The sequence below is a fragment of the Hyperoodon ampullatus genome, assembly GCF_949752795.1.
Source record: "Hyperoodon ampullatus genome assembly, chromosome: 8".
NCBI lineage: Eukaryota > Metazoa > Chordata > Mammalia > Artiodactyla > Ziphiidae > Hyperoodon > Hyperoodon ampullatus.
Window position 1 is genome coordinate 3,592,046 of NC_136921.1, and position 17,087 is coordinate 3,609,132.

The window sequence follows — 17,087 nt, forward strand, 5'->3', positions numbered from 1 at the left end:
CGGGGCAGGTGGAGGGACACGAAGGCCGAGGGGGAGGACCACTCTGTTGCTCTGTCCTGTTCAGACCAACCTCTCCTTTAAGGGCTGGTGGCTCATCACGGGTTTCTGTGAACACACATGGACGCGTCAGCATGCACAAGTGGGTACGCACACAGATACACGGGCGAGAGCACATGCACACTCATGCAGGCATGGGCACGGAAATACACGGGCAAGCACAGAGGAACATATAAACACACAGGTGTGCACACAGGTAGACACTCACTTAGTTATATGACTGGGTGTACATAAAAACACACATGGGCACGTACACAGACACACACACACGGGAGAGCACACAGCTGCACACAGCTGCACACATGGGCTTGCTTGTCAGAAGGCGGCAGTCAAGCACCTGTCGGGTTTTTTTTATTCAATCTCTTTCTGCCTGTTTCCCCAGCTATGGGTCAATGACACCGGCCCTCATCAAATGGGCTGTAAAGACGAGAAGTATGTGACAATCTAAAGCTCTGAAACACGGAAGGTGCGTTCTAATTTGAAAGCATGTAGACTTTCAAGCCCCGCTGGTGATTTCTTATCGCCCGCCATCAGCCCCTGGGGATGGCCACGCTCTGGCCACGGTCCAGGTGGCCTCTTCCGGGCTCAGGTGGGGCCTGGCACCTGAGCCAGGTCGTCTGGGGCGGCCTAACGCTGGCTGTATCGGACACGTGTGCCCCATCTCCCTGTCTGCCGACACAAGGCTCGCACACAATCATCAGCAATGAGTCCTGTGAGATACTTTGAAATCTCGTTTAAAAATGGAGTTTGTGGAAAGAACAGAGCGGTTGCTCTGTCTTCCTGGACAGCGAAGCCGTCGACTCCGACTCCCGTAACCGGTATGAAGTCAGAATGACTGCTGGGTGGTCGCAGCCAGCGGGTGAGATGTGAGTGTGGACAGCTGTGGGGATGGGGGTGTTTGGACCCTGATGTTGGCCACTGAGACCTCATGCCCACCCCTGGGACGTGGGCATGACTCTGGGGTCCCTAGAGGTCAGCCGTCTCTCGCCGTTGCAGCCCTGTGTCTGTGAAGTGCCGTGGGCGCTCCAGGCAGCTGACACGCCCATCAGAAAAGCTGGTGCTTTCACCAGGCTCTCGTGCGGCTGGAAACACCAAGGACCGTGGTGCCAGAGAAGGGTCTGCAAGGTGCACTTCTGTAGGCAGCGAGGCCATGACCCCGCTGGTCCAGCCTGATGTTCCCTGGGCTTTGGGAGAAACCTCAAGCTCTTTCTGCAGAGAGCCCTTTCCCACGGAAGTCGGGGGACAGCCTTGACCCCGGCACCTGCACAGGTGGTTCAGCTGAATGACCTTTACAGCGCTGGGTGGGCAGGTGGGGCTGTGCGGGGAGTCCTCACTGCCTCATGCGCTGTCCCCGTCCCCAAGCCCAGAGCCCCCCAGGGCCAGGCGACCCCATCACTGGTACACTGTGTACCTTTAAGACATGTTTTCGATTTTCCTTTAGACCTTTTGCTGATTTTACTATGCCTGTTAGTGTACCCCAATTCTTTACTTTGAAAACTTAATATCAACATGTCAGCCTGAGAGAATTTTAAAGCCGCCTCAGTGAAAAGAGAAAACTTACCGCAAAGCTGTGGTTGGCGGTTCCCTTCCTGCCATTGGGGTTTCTCTGTGTCAGGGATCCGCGGGACACGGATTTCCGATCGAAGGAGTCATCATCTTTGTCTTTAAGGAAAACAGGAGGGGGGTTGCTTATTAATCACAGACTTACCCCGAACAAGTGTCTTTGCTTCCTAAGAAATTTTAAAAGGAGCATAAAAACAAATGTGCCATCCAGGACGAAGCTGATGTCCTCGTCACCGCCAAGACATCAAGGCAGGCTGATTATGTCCTGTGCTCTAGAAGGTGGGGAGCTATGCACCATTATTAGGACGATTTATATCGCAGGACAAGGAAACTACCGCTGCCACCACCATCAACACCGTTATGTGCTTCAGGCAGCAAATTCCAGGTATCCAGACACCACGGCACTGCAACGGTCCCTGAGGGTGGCCAGAGGGCACTGGAGTGTCCTTCAGGCATCAGTGGCATGACATGCCGGGTCCCACGGGTTACGTAGAAATATGGGGCCCCGAATGGTCATTTTCACGCCCCTGAGCTCACCTCCCAGGCCTGGGGGACGAGTGAAGCAGGTGACTCTTACCTTGACTTCTGAGGTAATTACTGAGCTTTCTCCTCACAAGGTAGGGTGCAGCCGCCACCTGGAAGAAAGAAGCCGTCTCTGGGCGTCAATACCTTGCTGTAATTGTTAGGGACACCAGGGAGCTAGGTTTGGATTTCTCATCATTCCTGCATATTCGGATTCATCAGGGCAACTCTCTTCTGTTCCTGGGCAAAATTTGAACTTTTAACAATATTAAAATGCACGCTATCGATAAATTAAGCAACAAATGCCAGAATATAAAAGAGCTGCTTAGCTTTCGGAGAACTGCAACTTTGGGTGGGTACAGTGGAAAGAGCACAAATTTCAGCCCCTCAGACAGGTTCAAATCCTACCGCTACCCCTTACCCCCATGACAAGGACGACCTACATATTCTCTGTGAACTGTCTCATCTGGAAAATGGGCCAGCAGCCCCTTTACAGGATATTGGAAGATTAACTGTACCTAATACATTCTCAGCGCCCCATGGCCGCTGGGCCCCCCACCTTTCTTTCCCTCCCCCTTTCCTGTTGCTCACCTCTCTACTCTGGGCTAATTCATTCGCTGTTTTACCTCTTCAGGGGGGAAGTGAGAGCAAAACGGCCTGACTCCCTGCAAGTCCTGCCAATGCCTGGACCCCTGGGATTCAGCCTGGCTGGTTTTGTGGGCTGTACCAGGAGGCTGGCTGCAGACGCCTTCAGGCTGGGCTTCCTGGGACAGGTCAGGGAAGACCACAGCCCCGAGAAGAGGGTCAGGGTGGGGCTGGGAGGCCTGCCTGAGACCGTCTGTCGCTGGTCTGTGTGGTCTCAATCCAGTATGTCTACCTCCCTGACCCTCAGGCTCCTCATCGGTGCAACAGGGGCGATATCCACACCTGCTTACCAGGTTTTTTGAACATCAAATGAAAGGATGGAAAAAAAATACCGTTTTTAACTATGAAGAGCTACCCACTGCCGCTGTCACGAGAAGCACAAATGGCTAGATGCTTGTTACAGCTCACAAGGGGCGTATCAGACAGCAGGCAGGACCCGGAGCAGACGCCCTGCTCTGTGGGCCCCTGGGACTGGCCCCGTCACCTGCAGCCCAGTCACACCTCCCAAACCCAGGAGCTCCTTCCTGCTCCCTCCCAGGCCGCCCCTCCCCCGGGCCCTGCAGCCCTTAACGGTGTCACCGTCTTCCTGATCAGCAGGCTGTGGGGCGTCCCACCCATACCCCACATCCATCCTTGTGCCGTTTCGTGCACACCGGCTCCCGTGCTTCACTCCCATGGCCAGGACCCGCAGCTCCCGGGGGAGGCCCGTCCCCGGGCCCTGGAGCCTGCTGTGCCTGTGAATGTTCGTCACCCAGGACGGGGGTGCGTCGGGGGCAGTACATGCCCAGCACCTGGCCCCTGTGATGCGCACTGTCTCCAGGGCTCTGCGTTCCTCTCAGTCACCCTGCCTGGGGTCTGCCTGCCTCCTTCCCCTCTGCCCTCTGTCCTACCCTCCCACTCCCCTGGCTGGGCTTTCCTGGAGTTTCCCCAACAAACACCCTATGGGGAGACCAGCCTGTGAGACTTGCCAGGTTCTTAAAGTCCCAGGGTTTCAGCTCCACCACCCCCGGACCTGTCATGCTTCTGGAAAAGTCGGGCCAACCGTTTACCTGCTTCCAGCCTCTCGAGCTTGGATGTAGTAACACATACCTTGACCTCATCTGAAGGGTCTGCATTCGGACCCTTAGGACTCTGGCCAAACTTCCCAACAAGCTGGGGAAGAAATATCTGGAGAACAAGGAAGGAGCCTGTGCTTATGACTGCTCGTTTGACCTCCTGCCACAGGGCGGGCGAGCAGGAAACACGGATGGTGTTCTCTTTAGTACTCCGTCTGGAAGGCTGGGATGGCATGTCAACACCCACAGAGCACACACCACTCCAGGGCTCTGCGCCCAGGGCTGCTGGGTTTAGCAAATTAAAATACAGAACGCCCAGTTGGCTTTGAACTTCAGATAAACAATGATTAAATTTTTTTAGTATAAGTACGTCCCAGATATTGCACGGGGTATACTTATACTAGAAGATGACTTGTTGTGAATCTGAAATTCAAATTTGATTGGGCATCCCGGCAGCCGCATCTGGGACTCCCCTAAGAGCATTTATCATCCTCTGCCAGATTCTCTCACACTGATTTGTCTGGAGATTCCCGACTTGAATCGGGGAGAAGGATGTTGGTCTCAGGTCTCTGTCGTGGGCAGGTCCCCATCCTGCTACTCTGTCACACTCGCCTTGAAACAGTGCTTTTATTAAGCCCGCCAACACGAGGTGTTGTTCAGCTTGCTTCCTTTGGACTTTAAAGTGTGTGTGTGTGTGTGTGTGTGTGTGTGTGTGTGTGTACCACGTGGCTGTGTTTCCAATTCTCATGCAGGAGCTGAGGGTCCCCCCACATAGCACTCTTTTCCATTAGAAACGACACTAGCAAATGAAAAGGAATCCCAGCACAGCCCACAGGTCACTGATACCAGGAACAGAGGCTGGCAGATTAAGGAGGAGGGCAGCGGCTGCCCCGGGGGCTCTCGCTGCCAGGCCCCGGGCTGCCCTGTGCTCCTGGCCAGGGCTCCAGGCACGACCCCAGGGCCCTGCGGCCCCTCCGCTCACCGGGAGGTTGGATTTCTTCCGGGGCTTTGCCGAGGTCCTCACAGAGAGCCCTGCAGCCTGCAAGGCTGCAATCCTGTACTCGATATCTGAAACCTGGGGGAACCACAGACAGACAGACAGACAGACAGACAGATGTCACTTGGATGTCCTTTCTCAACGTCACAGGACAGGAGGAGCTGCTGCCCCCGATTCACCGATTTCATCATGCTTCCCCTAAGATGGGTGACCCGCCCAGGGCCACTTCCTGGGTGCCCCATTTTCATCCGTCTTCCATGGCTGTCAGGAGGGTCACCCCCAGGCGGGAGAGGGGCTCCATACATTTTCTGGGGGCTCAGGGATGGAGGGAGGGGTAGTGACAGGGGGAGAGCTGAAGGCAGAAGCTCTGGGAACAGGAACCGGGCCCCCTTCAGGTCCGTCCAGATCCCTCCCGCAGCCCCAAACCCTTCCCATGGTCCTCGGGGCTCTCTGGAACCTGCCCTCCTCTCAGACACTCCCCTTCTCACTCCCTGGGCTCCGGCGCAGAGCTCCACTCCTGATCCCCGAACACGCCAGGTTCGACACCGCCTCGGGGCCTTCGCCCGGGCTGCCTTCTTGTATTATCCCCTCCTGACCACCCTTCGAGGCGGCCCCATCCGAGTGCTCCCTGGGGCCACCCTCTCCTCAGTCTCGTTGACTTGTTCTCTGTCTCCTCCCACTAAAAGCACAAGCTCCACGAACGCAGGGGCTTGGTCTGAGGTGCTCATAGCTGCATCTTTTGTGTCTGCACAACGCCTGCCGTACTTGGGATCCCAACTGAAAACTGTTTGCTCCATAAGAAGGAATAAATGAACGCAAAGTTCTCAGGCTCACTTGCGCCCCCTAAGGTGCACGGCCTGGGGATGCGCCCCGTCTTCCTCGGGGACGGAAGGGCACTTGCTGAAGAGAACAGAAGTTGGAATGAATGGACAGTGGGCGCTGGGTCCCCCTGCACTCGGACGGGCAGACCTCCTCTCCTCTGGGGTCACCAGGGGGAGGGCAGAGCAGAGCCCAATCACCTTGACGGTCTCTGGGAGACCCTGGCTCTGCCCTTTGACCTTTGCACACCACTAACACACCTCCCACCCTAACTCAAGCCCGGGACCCAAGTTTACAGGATGACCCTCGGTCAGAATCTGGTCCTGAGCCCCAGGGCTGTCCTAAAATCTAAGCCTGCTCCTGGAGAAGCCCTCCTCAGGGGGCAGGGAGGGGTAAGTGGCAGCATCTTCTTTCCGTGGCTGAAAACGCCGCCTGTCTCTTGCCAACCTAAAAGGGAAAAGGGCAGGGGTGGGGCGCAGGGGGTGGCGTAGAGGGTGATTCCCACGGAAACCCCGAGAGCCTGTCCTGGAGCTGACAACGTGGGCTCCTGTGTGTGAGCCCTTCGGGGGGCTGACCACCCTTGCCAGGCCTCCAGGGCCCCCACTATCTATCTGGGGGAGCCGCCTGCTCCCGGGGCCGCCGGGGCTACCTCGCTCTCTGTCCGCTGCACCTGAGAGGCCGTGGCGGCCACTCTGTCCTCCAGCTGCGACAGCTCCTCGTCGGTGCTCCTGCTGGGCTGCACGGGGTCCTGGGGGCCCCGGGGCCTCTTCTCCTGGCTGGGCGTTTGGCCTGCAGCTGTGCACACCTAGGAGAGGGAAGCGGCGCACGTGACCACTGGCAGGGGAGACCGCAGGGCTCGCCCCAACACACGTCCCATCCTGAAGGTGCCCCTTTCGCTACACCCGGAGCTGCCTGGCCAGCCAGGCAGCCCGCGGTGGGGCGCCGTGTGCAGCCGGGACCAGGTGGCTTAGGCACAAGCTGTTGATCCCCGGCCCCGCCTCCGAGTGTGTTCCGCCGAGGTGGCTCAGGCAGCCTCACCTCCTGGGTGGCCCCGGGGAGGTCCTCGATGGGGGAGCTCCTGCCCCGCTCCGCCCCTTCGTCCTTGCCCTCCTCCTCGGATGAGGCCCGCTGGCCACCGGTGCGGCTGATCAAGGCCTCCAGTCTTAACTTTAGGGCCGCCTCTTCCATGTCGGCGCCTGTGGGCCTGCTGCCAGCTGGACACTGAAATGGACGAGTGGCTGATCTCAGTCGGCCGGTTACCTGGAAGCACTGAAAGCAGAAGCAGCACTCCGGAAAGCACCCTGCCCCCAGCACCCCCGGGGGCCTGGCTGGAGCTGTGGCCTCATCGACTCCCCACACAAGCTCAGCCAAGGCACCCGTGCTGCCTGTCCTCCAGAACCAGGCCCTGAAGGGTGGGATGTTCCTGGCGATCCTAACAGCACCCAGGCCATCTGAGACGCACCATTTTTGAACTTCTCTCTGTTCCCAAACTGGGTCCCCAAGCCACTTCCTAGGGTTTAAGCATCCTTATGGCGCCAAACCAAGACCTCAACCCAGACTGTCTGCATCTGCCAGTTGAGGCTACAGGGTGCTGACAAGTCTGTTCTCTGGGTTTTTCTCAGTGCCCCCGTGATAAGACTGAAGTACACGACGGCCGTGTGGTCTCAGCATCAGGGTTCAGGGGTGGGTCCTGAACTTGCATAAACGCAATGGCATTCGTGTCCACTGTCCATGGTATGTCTCTGTGTACCAGGCTCTGTGTCCACGGTCTCTCCCACGAGCCTCCTGTCGGCTTTGCAAAGGAATCATACTCCTAGACACTGGTCCGGAGCTGACTGAGAAGTGTCTACAGTGTATCTGTGACTCTTGGAAAACTGCAAAGTTGTGTGAACCTCACAGTGATGTTTTCTACAACACACTGAGCAGCACCCTTTACCACTCACCTCTTCTTGAATCTAGAGCCAGGGAAGTTTGTCACCCAGGGTGAACTTGGATGAGATTCATATAACCCAGAATATCTATTTATCTGCCTTGGCTGGTGAGAAACTCAGAGCTAAACAGTGCTCATTTCTGGAAATATCTTCTCCAGAGTTTAGCTAGGCCTCTGTTTCTTGAAACAATTTTTCAGGGTTGTATTTTTTTTTTTTTTTCGTTACGCGGGCCTCTCACTGCTGTGGCCTCTCCCGTTGCGGAGCACAGGCTCTGGACGCGCAGGCTCAGCGGCCATGGCTCACGGGCCCAGCCGCTCTGCGGTATGTGGGATCCTCCCGGACCGGGGCACGAACCCGTGTCCCCTGCATCGGCAGGCGGACTCTCAACCACTGCGCCACCAGGGAAGCCCCACGGTTGTATTTTTTGGTGATAATTTTTTAAGTCTCTACAAGGGGGTGGGAGTCCCTCACTGATTCCAGCTCTTACCCTAATTCTATAGGTGGGGAAAGGATGCTCTGAGCCCCTCCTTTGCCCGGCCTCACTCAGTAAGCATCAGACCAGGGCCTGGACTGCAGTAAGCTCCGGCTGCTACCCGTTCCTGCACTCCGGCCAGTGGTTCACTGAGCAGCTATTTGTTTCGACTGCCTGTGGACAGGAGCTTTATGTAAAGGGATTTAGTCTGTCGGTTTTAAGAAGTGACCAGAGTCATGTGAAAAAACCAGAAAAATGGCCAAATTATCCCAACTGCCTTTTACAGCCAAAATAACTTGAGAGTGGGTAATGAGATTTAAAAGTTAAGGGCAGGGACTTCCCTGGTAGCAAAGTGGTTAAGAATCCACCTGTCAATGCAGGGGACATGGGTTTGATCCCTGGCCCGGGAAGATCCCACATACCATGGAGCCACTAAGCCCGTGCGCCACAACTACTGAGCCTGCGCTCTAGAGCCCGCGTACCACAGCTACTGAAGCCCGTGCGCCTAGAGCCCGTGCTCCCAACAAGAGAAGCCGCCGCGATGAGAAGCCCGTGCACTGCAACAAAGAGTAGGCCCCGCTTGCCGCAACTAGAGAAAGCCCACGTGCAGCAATGAAGACCCAACACAGCCAAAAAAAAAAAAAAAAAAAAAAGTGTTTCAGGGCAGTTCCATCCTGCAGAGCTTGCTCAGGCCAAAAACCCTGGTGTCATCTGACCCCTCTCTTTCTCTCGTCCTGAATCCATCCCCGCTGGCTCTGCCTTCAACAGGACCCAGGGTCCACCTCCCATCACCTCTGCTGTCCTGCCTGGACAATCCACCAGCCTCTTAACTGGCCTCCCGTTTCCACAGCCTGTTCTCAGTTTGCCAGGCAGAGGGCTCCCTGGGGGTCGGGGTGGGGGGACGTGAGTAGGGGGGCCGGTCTCTCATTCACTCACTGGCTGCCTCTCCTTCGGCCCACAAAGCAGACGTCAGAGTGTGAGGTGAGGGTCCCCCCGGGACCGCCTTCCGGGACTCTGAGATCCCCCTCCCTGTCCCTTCCTTTGGGGAGCGAGTCACCCGCTGACGCTGCTGATGGAGGGGGGCTTCCGCACCACGACGTTACTCACAGCCCCAGTGCCCGTCGGGCCGCCTTCTGGCCCCCTCGGCCCTGGGTGCCCCTGGCAAGCAGAGGGCAGTGCTGGCCGTCACTTAATTTTCTCTGTGAATGGAACCAAGTAGCCTCGCAGACGAGTGCCGAGGGCTGGAGCGAGCCGACAGGGAAGCGGCACGTTTACTGGGATGCCTTTCTACAGGCTCCCAATTTCCTGAAGACGCTCAAAAATCAAATCTCCTCAGAGGCCACAATGGGTGAGGAGAACCCCTGTGATGTTCGGAGCGTAGATTCTATTGGGTCTGATGGGAATAAATCTTTCTCTCAGAGTAAATGAGGTTGAGAAACTTCAGAATCCCCTTGAGAAATGGGAACCTGAGGCCACCCCGGGCAGGAGCTGATGAGGGTGTGGGGTGGAGATTTATGAACTGCTGTCAGAAGGGGGTGTTGTTGCTACTTGGTAAATAAAAACCCCACACATACAGACACACACACACACGCATGCATGCATGTCCAACACACATGTATGCATACAAACACATATACACGTGATGGCAGCTGGCCAGCACGACAGGATACAGCTGGGGTGACCAAGGCATCTAAGTTTGAACCCCGAAAGCCCTATGTCCTGGGAACCCTTCGGTCCCTGGCAAAGAGGGGCACGGGTTGCCCTGGTGATGCTGGTGAGGGAGAGGGAGGCTGGAGGGGGATCTGGGTCAGCCTCCAGGACGGGGTGGAGGCAGCCCGGGGTCTGGGCGGCTGGGGATGAGCCCTGGGGTCCTGCGGGCTACCGGGCCTGCGTGGGGGACACCTGCCACAGCCTCAGGTGAGAGGGCCTGTCCTGAAAGCATCCTGACGGGCAGAGGGCCTCTCCCAGACCTGTGCGGGGGCGCTTCAGAGTGTGCTCCCTGCCGGCCACGGGCTCTGGAGTTCCTCTCCTGAGAGCCTGGGCCTCAGTTTCCTCAGCTAAAACCCAGGGACTGAAACTCTGTCTCTGGGTCAGCCTGGCCCTGCCGGCCCACAGAGGGTGTCAGAGGAGGGCACCTCCGTGGGTGAAGGTGGCTGTGGCCCTGGGGGTGCGTGGCTCCCACTGCCCACCCCAGCTGCCGTCGGAGCTGATCTCCAGAGCCCTTGGGCGCCGCAGGGAGGGGGCCGGGTGCTGGACCGGGGTCGTGGCTCAGGCAGACTCGGGGCAGGGCCTGGGCCTGAGCATCGCTGCCCCCACGCCCACAGCTACCCGGCTGTCTGTCTGTCTCTCAGACGCACATGTGCACATGCACTCGCATTAGACCAAGGGTTCTGTTCCATTCACTCCCCAGAAGGTGGCCCCAGTGCACTGGGTACACCCTCCCACACAGGGTGGGCAGGAGACGCCTGCCCGCTCTGACGGCCTGGACCCCCGGACACTGCAGGACCAAGTGAGGTCCCCGGGACTTCGCTGCTCTGACTTCCCAGCCCCTCTCTCGTCACATCGGCACCAAAGGCTGCACACCTGCGCCCCTCTGAGTTCTCCTGCACCTTTGGCTGGGCCCACAGATGCCCAGGCTCCAAGCACAGCAGACGGCAGGGGCCTGGACGGGGCAGACGCCCACCCCCCTCAGCTGTGCAGTGGAAACCCGCTCGGCTCTCTGAGCCCCATGCATGAGCTCCCGATCGAGAGCCTTCCTTGCAAAGCCCGTGTTGGTGCCTCAACCTCCCTTAACAAAGGGGCTTCAGCGGGTCAGCGGGCGGTCCCCGGCTGACATGTACTTGTTCTGCTCAGAGATCTGCTGCCGAGGGAGGGATTCAGTGGCTGGATGACAGAGCCGCTCCAGCCAGCAGGACGCCGGCACCTACCACCTCGGGAGCGCCAAATTCCCAAGCAGTGGAAGGAAAGGTCATGCCACCATTCGTCATGTCCCCTGGGAAGGTAACTGTGAGGCCCATTTTCTGACAGCTGGGGTCCTGGAACGCCAAGCAGAAGCTGGGAGCGGTACCAGAAGTGGGGACGGGGGGCATTGGGACGATGAATAAAGCAAGACAGGTGACACATTCGGCGTCATTGCCGTGGCGCAGCCATTGTCACTGCTGAGCCTGAGCCACACAGGAAGGTGTGAATTGATTATGCCAGGCTGCTCAAACTAAAAGTCAAGAGCCCCGGGTCACCGTGGGCCAGGAGGCCTGCCAGGTGATGACCTGAAAGTGCGACTGGCTCATGCCTTGAGTCACCAGCTCTTGAGTCACCGGAGTCTACTAACTCACAGGCCGGGAAATGAGAAAATCAATTCTACTGTTTTCTTCCAAGCCCAGCAGATGCATCTGGCCTGCCATTATGTCCTCTGTGGTCCACCTTGTTTTAAAAGAGGGAGATGGCTCCAGCAGGCTGGTAAGATGCTTTTGCATTGTTCGGCAGGTAATTAGTTTGATCTTCACAGCACCGAGGGCTCTGAGTGGGCAAATCTGTCCAGAGAAGAACACAAGCTGAGAAACTTCAACACGAGGGTTTCAGCGGGAGTGGCCCCAGCCCGTGCCTCGAGTGGCTGCTGGTAATTGAGACCAGCTGTGGGCATACTCATGGCATCTGAGAGGCAGCGATCAATACCTGGGAGGGGGGGTGCTCAGCAGATAGTTGTGTGTCCCCGGGGAGCATGGTGGGCATGAACCCATGGCAGGAGAATAAGAGCCGACCCAACCAGGGTCCGGCACCGGCACGGTGAAGTATCACCTCCAGAGTGAAAGAGAAAGAAAAGCATCCCACGATGAGAACTCAGAAAGTTCTCGTCCTGACAGAGGAGGGATAGGAGATGAGGGCAGCACAGAGCCGTGGAGAGACCACAGCCCTCGGAATGGGAGGTGAGCTGCAGGCTGGTGGTTTTCTCTGAGCAAGAGTCTGTCCGCATGCCGCCAGGACAGCCTGGACACATCCTGGTTTTCCATCTGGGATCAAGAGCCGTTGGCCCCCTGTAGACACCCCCCAGGGAACACCTGTCTCTCAGGTGCTCAGGAGCCCAAAGCTGCTCGTGCCCCTCCCTTCAGCCAAAAGCGGGAGCCGCTCTGTCCCGTGTGAGCTCCGTCCAGGTAAATTACATGCTATCTGGACACACAGACGGCAACTTGGAAGGAACTTCTGGTGTTTTCAACTCGTTTGCAGCAAAACACAGATTTACAATTTAGGAATGCAGTACAGACAGAGGAAAATGAGCTACTGTAATTTGGCACTGGTGAGGCTTTCGTGGGGAAACCGAGTCAGTGTCTTTAGCCTGGGCTCTTGGGGCACCAGGGGCTCACTACCCGCCACTTGGGGCAGGGTGCGTGCCAGGGCTCCTCCGTTTCCTGCATCTCCTTGATCTCAGCCCCTTGGAAGCATCCGTCCTTGGTACCCCATGCTGTGCTATCTTTGGCCTCTCTCAGCTTGAGTGGTTATTTATAGAAAGTCTTTGCTGAATATCCCTCACCCAGAAAGTCCTGACCACGAGTACAGACGCGAAGACAGGCAACAGGTCAGGGGAGGACCATTCAGACTGACCCCCATAGAACACTATTCTCGAGAACTCCCGAATCCGCATGGCACGTCCCTGGGTCTTCCCCGATGCACAGGGACGCTACTGCCCTCTGGAGGCCGCTCTTTACACTGCCTGATTCCCTTCTCATAAAGACTCAGGTGAAGTCAGTCGAAGTCAATAAAGTCAAGAGAAAGAAATGAAGAAGAAGAATTCCAGAGACAAGATACAAGCGTGAAACAGAGAATAATTTTCAAGGGGGCATAAAGGATGACTGGTGACAGTAGGACTAAAGCTGCTAAATTAAAAACTTGCTGAAAATAGACAATTTAATTCTAGTCTTTATCCCATCGTCTTCTGGCCTGGACACTGGGAACTTCTCTGCCAGCTGTGGTTCTGCCACCAGGGAGGTCTCTGCCCTGGAGACGTCTCTGCCCTGGGGAGGTCTCTGCCCTGGAGACGTCTCTGCCCTGGGGAGGTCTCCGTCCTGGCCGCACTGGCCCTCCACCATCACCCCCCAGCCTTCCCAGGGGGCCAAGCCAGTCACTCCCTGGTCTGAATCAAAGGACACTTCCTTGCATCAGCATCTCCCCTGCTGTTCCATAAAAGAAGAGTGAGCCCCTGGGTTGAATGGCAGAGAGAGGGGTCTTCACTGCAGGCCTCCTTAGGGCCTTTCATGCCCTGCTGTGCTCAGGGCAAAGGGTCAGTGGCTTCTCTCAGAGATGGAGGTCGGAGCAGGAGGAACGTCCAGCCCCGGGGTCGGGTGATGCTTCCAGGTGATATTATGGGAAAGAGAGCCAGCTGGGCCCGTGGGCACTGACTCTGCAGAGGGAGACGCAGAGTTTAAAAACTCCATGCTTCTGCCCTGTTGACATTTTAGATCAATTTTAGAACAACAAACCGCCCCCCCAAAACAAATAACAAAACACCTGACACTGATTCACCAGCAAGCCATGCAAAGAAAGGCACCTTCTTGGGCTTCCCTGGTGGCACAGTGGTTGAGAGTCCGCCTGCCGATGCGGGGGACACGGGTTCATGCCCCGGTCCAGGAAGATCCCACATGCCGCGGAGCAGCTGGGCCTGTGAGCCATGGCCACTGAGCCTGCGCATCCGGAGCCTGTGCTCCGCAACGGGAGAGGCCACAGCAGTGAGAGGCCCGCATACCGCAAAAAAAAAAAAAAAAAAGAAAAAGAAAAAAGAAAGGCACCTTCTACAAGTCAGGTGCTCCTCTTCGCAGATCATTTCTGGAGCACAGCTGTGAAGGGACTGAGGCTGGAAGGGCCCCTAACCTGTTCTAGGTCAGCTTAGACTGAGGAGAGGCCCCCCACCGTCCAAGCCCGGGAAGGGTGAGCTGCGGGCAGATCAGAGGGGGAAGCGGGTGCGGACGGAAGCAGAGGGCCCAGCAAAGGCCCGGCCCGCTGGCAGCCCCACTTGTCAGCCCCAAGGCCCTGGAGAGCAGTCTGTAGCCTGTGGCTGCAGCGCTGGACCACACCCCTCGTCCCAGGGCTTCTGACATTGCACATCTCTGTGGGGCAGGCTCGTGCAGTTTTATAGTTTTAAAGTACTTTTAATTTCTCAGAAATGAACTGATGTTAAGGTAAAAAGGCTCCACCCAAAGAAGCAACTAGAATGCGTTCTTTCCGGCCACCTTACCTGGTTCTCAGACAAGGTGTGGCCTCTCCGTCTGGGATGGTGAGAGGCCACCCTCTGAGCCCAGATGCTTTCTTCATCTGAGGTGTCCACGTCGGCCAGATAGTGGGATGGAAGCTGCTCATTCCCGAGGACATTTGTTCCTTCGGAGGAAGAGGGGGTCTGGATTATTTGGAGTGAAAAGCTGAAAGCCAATGGGCATTTTCTCCAATGAAGAGAAAGAAGAAATCGAAGAAAACGGAGACATGATTCTATTCCCTTGATATTATGGGGCTGAGATCCCTAAAGCAAAATAAGAATGGAAGAGAGTCCACGGTCCCACACAAGGAATTTCAAGAGCAGAAGCCGCTGCCCCCGCCAGCACTCACCGGGGGGCTCCAAGGTATGAAAGCCAGGTGGGCAAAGCAAATGGAATATAATTACATCACATGGAGCTCCATGCGCCTCGGGCGTGGCAGACATGCGTCCCGGGAAGTTTCCACGAATGGAGGTGACTTTGGGAAGTCTTTCCACGTTGGTCACTGGGGACTGCTTTTCCTGCCAGACTAGTGATTCGCAGACTCTCATGGGCACGGGTCACCTATGGTGTGGCCTGAGATGCTTATTCCTGGGCTCTGTTGGTGGAAGAGCCCCATGTTCTCACCAGAAAGTACCCCCAGAGCTCCAGGTTGGCCTGAAGGGCACCATGTCCAGCCGTGCCGGGACGGGGAGGGCTTGACCCTCCTGTGGGGCGACCCACAGGAGCCAGTGTCCCAGGAATCAGTTGCACAAGCCGTTTCTGTGCTTGATGTGCAGCCGGCCACATGGCTCTGCCAGCACCCTGAACGACCTGGGGGCAAGGCCCTGAGCTCCAGGTGAGACTCTGGCCCCGTGGACACTCTGGTTTCAGCCTGGGAGATGTGTGCTAATGACCTGGCGATGCCATGTTGGATGCCTGGCCCCCGTGAGCTCATAACTGTGTGTTGTTTTAAGCTGGTAAGTTTGTGATAGGTCATGATGTCTCAAGGGCTAACAGATACAACCATCCCATTTAGAGCCCACAACAGTGCGCTGAGTTAAGCCCTAATCCTATTTTACAACGAGGAAACCGAGGCACGGCGGTTCAGAGGTTTGATCAAGTACACACCACACTCCTTTAAATCGCAGACCTTGTGGCTTGTCTGATGCACTATTAAGAGACAACACTGCCAATCTATCTCCAACACACTCTTTTCTACCACACTCGCTGTAAGACGCTCCCAAGGTGAGACGAGGTGACAAATGTGTCTTAGAATCAATGAAATCGGGTGGTGAGTTGGTCAAAAGGGCTGGGCTTGAAACTCAGAGCTGCCTGTCTCCCAGGCGCATTTCCCAGCTCGATACTGTCTGTCTCAGCTTCTCCCTCTCCCCGCTGCCACCCCATCCACGTGTTGGGGTTGATTAGGGATCCTGGGAGGAAATGCGTGTGTCCGAGTCTTCATCCTATGACTTGGTCGATGTAGATTCATTTATTCATTGTTTATGGGGAAGTAAAACTCCCCTCCCGCTGCCCCCAGACGCCTCTAGGATCCTAACAGGCGTGTGAATCATGAGATTACAGTCCCTGTAATATAATGAAAAGGGAAAATGGAAAGCGGGCCCATTTCCTGGCGGACGGCATCTTAACCACCTTTCCCCGGCAGCTGGTCCCACGCTGCAGCCACGTGGGAGCAGGTCGGTGGGAAGCAGCCTGTGCTGCTTCTGTGGTCTCATGTGCTCCTTCATCATTAGGGTGCCTGAACCCCCGGACCCCAGTGCACACTCCCCCAGGGCACAGGAACAGACAGTGATTCGGGATTTCATTATGAAGCCGACTGTCTGCCGACAAAATTAAACTGAAGATTTAAACTAGGGTCTCAGCACTTACGGACCTCCCGAGTTATAGCTGGGAGGGAGGTGGCGGCCCAGGTTTGGAGCTGCCCTGTCCTGTGGTTAAGGTGGCCGGTCCGGGTGACCAGTCATCCTATCATCTCAGGGACACCTGCACGTCCCTACCCCACTCCTGCTCGATGTCCCCCCATCCAAGGTGGCAATGAGCTGTGTGGCCAGAGCAGGCGTCAATGCTGGTACTTCTGAGTGTTACCAGGGAAGCACCCAGCCCAGGGGAGCAGGGGTTGATGGCGTGTGCCAGGACTGCACATGCTGGACAATCACAGTGAAGGAAGGGGCTACGCACTGTAAATCAGTCAGGGGGCTGGCACAGATCGGGGTGGGGGCGCAGGGTGCCAGAGACCCTCTCCTCCATGCAGAGCCCGCGTGGAAGACGGTGGCCAAGGGCACCTACCAGGTGTCGCAGTGGTCCCTGGGGCCGTCGTGCAAGACTCTCCCGGCAGGCGGAGCTCAGCGAGGGCGTCTGGTCTGGCAGGCGAGAGGCTGGCCATCTGCCCTTCTGGACCGGGGTGGCACCCAGAGGCCCTGGCATCAGCCTCGTCCAGGACCACGGGCTCCTGGGAGGTGGTCTCCTCTGTGCAGGGCTCATCTTTGAGGGCCTGAGCACACGGGGCCTGTTGGCAGGTTTTACTAGGAAAGGGCAGCTCCTTGGAATGTGGGACTTTCCAGTCCAAGTCTTGAGGGTTTCCAGGCATCATCTGACCGACCGAACACTGGACACCCATCCTCTCTGCCCCTTGAGACTCAATTCCCTTTCATTTCAAAGGGCTCTGGACTTGCCGCTGGAGCAGGACCCGTGGCCCAAAGACCTTTTGGGTGCTGGCTCCCAGCTCCCTGCCCTGTTGTGCCCCCGCCCGCAGGCATCTGCAGATCAGCCCTGGAAGACCGAGCCTGGCCC

The 17,087-nt window shown here is 56.9% G+C and overlaps 1 protein-coding gene across 1 annotated transcript in view; it reads right to left on the minus strand.

The window, feature by feature from the left end:
- Positions 1-60: 60 nt before the first annotated feature.
- Positions 61-17,087, minus strand: part of MLPH (melanophilin) — a gene marked incomplete at its 3' end in the record, with an annotated part of 40,775 nt that continues 23,748 nt past the window's right edge. Inside the window, exons 8-16 of the mRNA XM_079710170.1 lie at positions 16,584-16,788; positions 14,285-14,424; positions 6,697-6,927; positions 6,308-6,463; positions 4,825-4,917; positions 3,877-3,954; positions 2,198-2,255; positions 1,619-1,719; positions 61-105 (exon numbers count right to left, since the gene is read on the minus strand). Of these exons, the coding sequence (XP_079566296.1) occupies positions 61-105; positions 1,619-1,719; positions 2,198-2,255; positions 3,877-3,954; positions 4,825-4,917; positions 6,308-6,463; positions 6,697-6,927; positions 14,285-14,424; positions 16,584-16,788 (1,107 nt within the window). The remainder of the gene's footprint in view (positions 106-1,618; positions 1,720-2,197; positions 2,256-3,876; positions 3,955-4,824; positions 4,918-6,307; positions 6,464-6,696; positions 6,928-14,284; positions 14,425-16,583; positions 16,789-17,087) is intronic.